We start from the raw sequence: 8,731 nt of genomic DNA, 5'->3' as shown, positions 1-8,731 counted from the left end.
AAGCGCCTGGGAGACTGCGGGTGGTCACGTGACGGTTGCCCCTGCGCTCTCGCTGGTGGCTCTCCTGTGGGCTAGAGCGGCCGCGGACGGGTAAGTCCGACTTCCGGCGGCGAGAACGGTGCTTCCGGGGCGGGCAGCCGGGCCGAGGGAGGTGGGTCTGACAGTTGGCGCCGCCGGGAGGGCGGGCGGCGCGAGTGGGCGCGGGCCCAGAGGGCCAGGTGAGGCGCGGGCCAGGGGTGGTGGATCTGGGTTGGATGCGGTGGAGACGAATGGCGCCCCGGGATTCCGGAGTCAGTCCTGGCGCCGCCGTGCGGCTCCGGACAAGCGATTTCTTTCTCTGAATCTCAGTTTCCTGCTCTGTAGAATGGGGGTCAGAATGTGACTATAGCATCCTCTTTATAGGTTGGAGTGAGAAGTCAGCTCGTGCTTGTCGGAGCCCTAGCTCAGCGCCTGGCACACTGCACACTTCTTTGCTCTACTATTATTGTTTGTGTTGTTGATGATGTTTGTGTTTGATACGGAAGATCAGGGTGTGGGAGCGTGAAATTGGGAGCCAACAGATTTCAATTCAAGTCCTAAGCTACACTTTGTGGTAGCGGACCTGTGCCTTCCCTTATCTGAACCTCGTTTTCCTCTTCTGTAGGATGAAGGCTAATAATCCCTTCATCATATCATAGAGTTATTGTGAGCATGCTGATGAAATGCGCGTGTAAAGTCCTCAGCATAGGGCCTGACGGTGTAGAGCAGGAGCTCAATAAATAGATCCGGACTATAATACTAATACTGGTCATAGCAGACACCCATTAGGTGTTTAGGTCCCTATAGTCAAAGCTATGGTTTTTTTCAGTAGCCATATATATGGATGTGAGTGTTGGATTATAAAGGAGGCTGAGTGCTGAAGAATGATACCTTCCAGTTGTGGTGCTGGAGAAAACTCTTGAGAGTCCCTTGGACTGCAAGGAAATCAACCCTGAATATTCATTGGAAGGACTGATGCTAAAGCTGAAGCTCCAATACTTTGGCCACCTGATGTGAAGAGCCAATTCATTGAAAAAGACTCTGATGCTGGGAAAGATTGAAGGCAAAAGGAGAAGAGGGCGGCAGAAGATGAGGTAGTTTGATAGCATCACCAACTCAATGCACAAGAATCTGAGCAAACTACAGGAGATAGTGAAGAACAAGGAAGCCTGGTGCACTGATGTCCGAGGGGTCGCAGAGAGTTGGACATGACTTAGTGACTAAACAATAACTATATAATGATTCCAGAAGTCATCGGTGTAGATGAGACTAGCAAGGAAGTAGAGAAGAGGAAGAAGCTCAGAGACTTCAGCTTTCCTTCACTTTTCCTTCGTGATAGGAAAGACTTCGAATCTGCAGCTAGGCAAATCAACATCCTGCCACTTACTATTTGTCATATTTTGCTGAATCCCGTAGTATTAGGCTTTCCTTTTTCTTTGAAACCACTGATTCATTTTTCTCCAGTCAGTTCATTTGAGAAGGAAAATTTGTATTACTTTTCTAATGGAAAACTAGCATTGCTTGGCTGTGAAAAGGAGAACTTAGCCTGAACTCCAGTGGAAGCAGAATGGTTTATTACATTGTAGATAGAAAAGGAAAGAATTGAAAAAGGAATGACTTCTATTTTTGCGATTCCATGCTGTCAGGTCTCATGGATCCTGTCAAGTTATACTCTGTATTCAGCTCACACTTGGCATATGATGGCCTTGGCTTAGTGATTGTCCTACCCTTTTCCTGACTCACTGAAGATGTACTTATTTTATTTCATGCACATATACAAAACCTACTGAGCATCGTTCTAACAGCTTGGCATTTAGGAACTCTTAACCCCACTAAGCACTTTAAAAATAGATACGCCTATCTTTTTTTTTTTTAATTTGAGTATAGTTGATGTACAATAACTCCTATCATCCTTATTTTACAGTTGAAAGAATTGCGATCCAGAAAGGTTTAACCACTTGCCTTAGAGTCAGGGTTAGGAAGTGGTAAGATCGAGCTTTGGAGGCAGGCCTTCTAATGGCTGAGCATAGGGAGTCTGGTGCATGGTAATTACTTGAATTTTTGAGAACTGTCATTTTTCTATTATTGTTAATGTTATATAATTTTCCCTGTTCAGAAAGTCAGCGTGGGAGATGGGTTTTTAATGGTGGAGAGAGAAAATTGAGTCTAGCAGGGAATTCTGCAGCTGTAGTGGGGAGGATGCCACTATTGTTCAGTTGCTTAGTCGTGTCTGACTCTTTTGTGACCCCACAGACCGTAGCCTGCCAAGCTCCTCTGTCCATGGGATTTCCCAAGCAAGAATACTAGAGTGGGTTGCCATTTCCTCCTCCAGAGGATCTTCCAGACCCAGGGATCGAATCTGAGTCTCCTGCATTGCAGGCAGATTCTTTACCACCGAGCCACCAGGGAGGATACCAGTACCTAAAGGCTTCTAGTAAGTATTAGCTGAAACTTTGCTAAGACAGACCTCAGTGCCCAGCTCATAGTAATCCCTTGACCAGTGGACTGAGTTGGGTTCACATCCTGGCCCCTCAGTTGCTTGCTGTGTGACCTCAGGCCTGCCACTGTCCCCTGTAACTTAGAGATTGTTTTTACTTTCTCCCGCAGGTCGTGGTGACGAGGCACTGAGGTGTGTTCATAAGCAATGCCAGGCACATGAACGCTCATCAGGAGCTGCTGCATGGGCACTGGAATCAGGGAGAACTTGTTTTTGTTTTTGAATCCCAGTAAAGCTCTGGCTTGATGTGGCATTTGGCAAATGACTGCACCACAATGAGTCAGTTTTGTTTTTTTTTTTCCATTGATTAAAATGTGGCTAATGATAGTCCTCACTCATGAGGAGGTTGTGAGGCGTCAGCGTGATACCTGGCACCATTCCTGGTGCATAGTTAGTGCTTGGTATGTGCAGTGTTGTTGTTCTGTCTGGCTTACTGAAGCCTCCTTCAGGCCTTGCTCTTTGAGAGATGCTGGTTGTGTTGTCCTTGTCCAGTGGTAATATCCTGAAGGGAAAGGGCATTTTAGGAGCCAAGTACGGGATCAAGTGATGCCTGTGGTCATGTTGCTCATTCTAGTTGAGGGTGGAGGAGACAGCGTCACCCTGGGGGCTTTGGGAAGACGTCACAAAGCAGGTGGCAGCCATGCAGAGTGATGGAGAGCTTGCTAGGAGGACAGGCGAAGCAAGCATGCAAGGCACAGGTGACATTCTGTGTGAAGGGTGGGTGGCCAGCAAAGCCCTTGGGTGTTGGCGGGAAGGCTGGAGTGGGAGGCTTGGGGGACAAGAAGAGCCAGCACTTCTAGAGTACTTAGCATGCACCAGGCACTCTTAGGTGCTTTATGCATAGAAACTAATCTAGCCCCACAGCAGTCCTCTGGGGTAAGTCATGTGTGTACCATCCTGGTGTGCAGATGGGGACACTGAGGCCCGACTGGTGAAGTTGCTTGGCAAGGTCACACAGCTAGTAAGTGGTAGAGCCAGATTTGAACCCTGCAAGTCTGGTTCCAGAGTCCTTACTTTTTAAAATAATTTTATTTGTTTATGTATTTTGGGTTTTTGCCGTGCTGGGTCTTTGTTGCTGCACAAGGCTTTTTCTAGTTGTGATGAGCAACTTTACTTGTGGCACACGGGCTTCTCATTGTAGTGCCTTCTCTTGTTGCAGAGCACAGGGTCTAGGGCGCGTGGGCGCTGTAGTTGTGGTTTCTGGGCTCCAGAGCACAGGCTGAATAGTTGTAGTGCACGGCATTAGTTGTTCTGTGGCATGTGGGATCTTCCTGGATCAGGGATCAAACCCATGTCTCCTGCATTGGCAGGCCGATTCTTTACTACTAAGCTACCAGGGAAGCACCCTCTCCCCCACCTTTTTTTTTGGCTGCGCGGGCTCTTCCTTATGCTGTGTAGGCCTCTCTAGTTGTGGCGCTCCGGGTTAGTTGCTCCTGGCACTTGGGTTTAGTTGCCCTGCAGCACGTGAGATCTTTGTTCCTCGACCAGGGATTGAGCCCACATCCCCTGCTTTGGAAGGTGGGGATGTGGGCTCCCCACTAGATCTTGGGGACTTAGGGAAGTCCCCAAGAGTACCATCACTGTGATACCATCAAAATAGTGGGTGGGAAGGGGCAGGTGGTAGGTGATGGTCCACTGAAAGGGGCTGGACAGTGGGCCTTCTGCACCCTGTAGGTGGTGGAGGGGTGCGGGACACGAGTCAGAACTGGGGGTTGGCATGAGTGCAGGGGAGCAGCGTAGGGGGAGAGGGCAGGGACAGAAAGGAGGAGGATGGCCAGGGCAGGGCAGTGTGGGACACGGGGGTCCTGGAGTCAGGTAGTGGCAGATCAGGTGAGGAGGTGATTTCTTTTAGTTCTGTTTCAGCACTGCTGTTCACATGCAGGAGAAGGTCTCCACTGGTGCTCATATGTCATGTGTCTCTCTGGCACCCGCTGACCTCATCCAAGTGAAAACTGGTTTTGCGTTTCTGCCCTGGGGCCCCTCCTGAGTGGAGCCCCGCCTCCTTGTCCCTGGCTGCTGTCACTCACCTCCTTGCTCCCTCTATGGTCCCTGCAGGCTCCTGGCTGCCCCACAGTCGTGCCCGATGGGCTTCTGGCTCAGGGCACTGAACTTGCTGTACCTTCTCCTGAAACACTCTTCCTCTCTAAAACTGCATGGCTCACTCCTCCACCTCCTTTGGTCTCGTAAATGTCACTTTGGAGAGCTCCTCCTGGGGACTTCCCTAGTGGTCCAGTGGATAAGACTTTGCACGTCCACTGCAAGGGGCATGGGTTCGATCCCTGGTCCAGAAACTAAGATCTCGCATGCTGCGTGGTGGGGCCAAAAAGTTTTTTTAAGAAACTAAAAAAAAAAAAAAATAGAGCCCTTCCCCGACCACCTATTTAGAATTGTAAGCCCTCCCTTCCTGGGCCCTCCCTGTTTTCTCCATGACATTGAAGGCTTTCTGACACACGACACTGTCAGCTGGTTTGCTTGTTATTTTCTGTCTCCTAACCATGTCACCCGTAGAGGCCAGGCTCCGGGTTTTTGTTCACCTCTGTCTTCCTGACCCCTAGAACAGTACCTCACACCCAATAGGTTTTCAGGAGATAGTTTTTGAATGAATGAATGGGTATTTATGGTTAAGGTCTTGGGCCAGGGAGGGTCTTTTTTCTGTCCTTCTCTTTTCCAGCCAGAAACTTGGGAGGTGTGTGGGGACGGAGCTGTGGACATTTGCTGTCCCTGGGGCTTGTCCCAGGCAGGAGTGATCTCTGCAGTGACAGCTCTGCCCCAGGCTGACTTCCTGCCAGCTGTCCAGGCTATTCCTGGGCTGTGAGCCCCCAGCCCAGGAACTCTCTTCTGGCAGGCAGACAGACAGGCAGCAAGAGACGGACAGACACTTAGCCGGCGGCGACTCCTGAGCGCTCTCCCCTTGTCCTCTCTTTCAGGCTCCAGGGAGCGGCGTGAAGGCCCGGGAGACAATGGTCTCAGTGACTATGGGTGAGTCTTTTCTCAAGGGCTCCCCTCCCCGCTCCCCCTTTTTGAGGTGTGACCTTGGTGGGGGGGCCGGGTGGGGGAGGGAGGGCCGGTCACTGGCAGGAACAGCTGTGCTCTGAGGAACCTGGAGGCAGGGCCAGGCCTGCTCAGGGCTGACTGCCTCCTCTCTGATATCCTGGCCTCCTGACAACGTACTATGGCCATAAAGAACTCGGGTTCTGGAGTCCAGCAGGTTGCCCACATGACCTCTCAGAGCCTTGATTTTCTCACCTGTAAAATGGAGATCGTAACATCCTGGGATGTTAAGTATTGAGGTGATTACGTGTAAAGCCTTGGGCCTAGTTCTCAGCAAATGTTAGCTGTTACTATTCTCATGAGCTTTATCAACATTCTCTTTAAACTTTGTACTTGGGGATTGCCAAAACACAGAGATTATTAGCCAGTCGCTTTTAAATTTTTGGACATTTGAACATATAGAGAAGTATGTAAAACACATTTGTGTGATCATGAGAGCAATTAGAGAGAAAATGTCTGAATACATCCTTTTTGATTCCATTCACATAAAGCACAGGAGGGGACTTCCCTGGTGGTCCAGTGGTTAAGACTGCACTTTCAATTCAGGGAGCATGGGTTTGATCCCTGTTCAGGAAACTAAGATTGGCACATGCTGCACAACATGGTCAAAATAAAGTAATAAAACGCAGAAGCAGGCACAATCAGTCTATGCTGCTAGAAGGTGTTGATTGCCCTTGGGAGGCAGAGAGAAGTGACTTCCTAGGGAATGGGGGGGCCAGGGGAATGCTTATAGAATGTTGGAAATGTTTTACTTCTTGATCTGGGTACTGGTTACATGGGTGTGTTGGTTTATGAAACTCTATCGACTTGTGTGCGCTTTTGTGAGTGTACCTTATAGTTCAGTAAGAAAGGTTTTAAAAAAACCTCCACGCATCTAACCATCCAGGTCGAGAACTAGAATATTGCCTGCCCACCTCGAGGCTCCACCCCAGTCACACCACCTCCCTCCTTCAGATGGAATCTACCACGATCTTCTCTTTGTGATCATCTCTTCTTACCTTTCTTTTTAGTTGTACCACTAATGAAAATGTTCCTACAGACTTGGTTTTGGATTTACGTGAAGGAAATCCTGCCAGCCTTGTGTTCTTTGGTATCTGGCTACTGTTGCTTGGCACAATGCCGGAGCCTCATCCCTGGTGCTGTGTGTAGCTGTAGTTCTTGCCTTCTCTTTTTTTTAAAGTTCTTATTGAATTTGTTACAATATTGCTTCTGTTTTAATGTTTTCTTTTTTTGGCCAGGAGGCATGTGGGAACTTAGCTCGCTGACCAGGGGTAGGTCTTGCATCCCCTGCAGTGGAAGGGGAAGTCTCAACCCCTGGACTGCCGGACATTCCCTGTAGTTCTTGCTTTACACTGCTCCATAGTATTGACCGTGTGAGCGATCGATTGTCATTTCTTTGTCAGTGCTGCTGTCAGTGGATACTGTTTTCTGGATTGTGAGACTCGCTGCTAGGAATATTCTAGTGCCTGTCTTCTGGTGTGAACAGCAAGCCACCCGTTTGAGTCCCAGACACGCATTGTAGCCTGTATTAACATTTCTGAAACAGGGGTGCATCTTATAGCTGGTGCTGATGACCATTTAACTGACAGCAGGTCTTCCTCCTTCATAGGACACAACATGATGATGAGGGCCGGACGCAGGGGCTCTTGCAGTTCCTGGACTTTGCGTCAGGCAGCTGGCTACCTCCAACCTGTGTGGTGTTTCCTTTCCCCCAATAGCAGCTTAGTTGTGATACAGTTCACATTTCATACAGCTCATTGATTTGTTTTTTTTTCCCTTTTCGGCTGTGCTGGGTCTTGTGGGTTTTCTCCAGTTGCTGCGAGTGGGGGCTGCTCTCTTGTTGCGGAGAACGGGCTCCAGGGCACACACCTTCAGTAGTTGCGGTTCACAGGCTCAGTGGTTGTGGTCCACGGGCTTCGGTGCTCCATGGCATGTGGAATCTTCCCAGGCCAGGGATCGAATAGGTGTCCCCTGCATTGACAGGCAGATTCTTAACCACTGGACCACTAGGGAAGTCCAGTGGTTTTTAAATTCTGTGTTTGTAGAGTTGTGCATCCATCACCACAAGCAATTTCAAAATATTTTCCTCACTCCCCCCAGTTCCCAAACACCCATTAGCAGTCACTCTCCCCTCCCCCCTGCTCTCCCGCTCCAGTCCCTGGCAGCTGGCTCTTCTATTTTCTGTCCCTATAGATCGCCATAGATTTACCACTTCTGGACATTTCACATAAATGGAACCATTATGTGGTAGTTTTTGATACTTAGACAAAGCTGCCTGCTTTTGGCTAAAGGAACCCAGGCCCCCCCATGTCTTGACAGATGGAAAGTGCTTGTGCAAGAAGAAAAAAGTCCGTCCTTTCCTTGGGGCTGGTAGAAGTCCTGGTAGAAGAAGGCTGTGAGCGCCTCACTTGCCGCCAGCCTGGGGAGACTGGCCTGTGCCGGGTGGGCGGGGGCCTTCTCGGGAGAGGATGTGCCTGAGACCCCCACCGCCCCCCACGCAGTGTCTCATCCAGACTGTGTCACTTGCCTTGCTCTGAGCCTCAGTTGTCTTATCAGCACAATGGGCATAGTAACACCAAATTTCTCCTTTTTAAAAAATAGCGTGGAGTTTTGGATATATCATTATATACCATGAGAAAGACTTTAAAAAAAAAAAAAGTTGCTAATTAAGTTGTGGCACACCATCAATTGTGAGGTAAATCCTAGTTTCCGAGATACTAAAATGTGAGAAAAAAAATTTTACTTGGAACCAATGATCTTCTCTGATGCCTGGCCTGAGTAGTCAGCATCATTTTGAAGAGGCCACCCAAGAGGCCAAGAAAGAACGTCGGAAACAGTGAAGTTGCATGGATGGAGCCTGCCTGGTCTAGGCTCCATGCGCGGTGGTGGTGTCATCACCGTCACCGTCACCATCACGGCTGCCGTGGGGGAGGACATCCCCTGGGCCTTGTGCCATCTCGAGCCCTTTCGGTGCCCTTTCTCTTTAGTCTGCACGATGACCCAGGACGCCAGTGCTCTTGCTACTAGAGTGCCCACGCCCCGAGGGAAGGGACTCTGGGCCCTGCAGTGTCCCCAGTGCCTGGAGCGGACCCGGTGTGTGCCAACTGCTCAGTACACGCTTGTGGAATGTCTGACCCCAGAGGAGACTGAGCACCAAGCGCTACC

The 8,731-nt window shown here is 49.6% G+C and overlaps 2 protein-coding genes across 12 annotated transcripts in view; one reads left to right on the top strand and one right to left on the bottom strand.

Moving 5' to 3' along the window:
* Window positions 1-8,731, bottom strand: part of ZNF780A (zinc finger protein 780A) — a 428,674-nt gene that overhangs the window by 226,134 nt on the left and 193,809 nt on the right. The gene's annotated exons all lie outside the window — the stretch shown is intronic.
* The window catches only part of C4H19orf47 (chromosome 4 C19orf47 homolog), a 29,860-nt gene continuing 21,249 nt past the window's right edge, over window positions 121-8,731 (top strand). For 5 of the 11 annotated variants that reach the window (XM_061139311.1, XM_061139310.1, XM_061139308.1 and 2 more), the window contains exons 1-2: window positions 128-218; window positions 5,443-5,494. In XM_061139311.1, coding sequence (XP_060995294.1) covers window positions 5,476-5,494 — 19 coding nt within the window. In that variant the 5' untranslated portion in view covers window positions 128-218; window positions 5,443-5,475. Of the gene's footprint in view, window positions 219-2,271; window positions 2,453-2,625; window positions 2,648-2,760; window positions 2,795-5,442; window positions 5,495-8,731 lie in introns of those variants that run through there. The other 6 variants (XM_061139312.1, XM_061139306.1, XM_061139304.1 and 3 more) reach the window with 5 other exon arrangements.

This window comes from Dama dama, chromosome 4, assembly GCF_033118175.1.
Source record: "Dama dama isolate Ldn47 chromosome 4, ASM3311817v1, whole genome shotgun sequence".
Taxonomy (NCBI): domain Eukaryota; kingdom Metazoa; phylum Chordata; class Mammalia; order Artiodactyla; family Cervidae; genus Dama; species Dama dama.
Note: the sequence above shows the minus strand (reverse complement) of the source record. Positions and strands in the feature narration are given on the sequence as shown.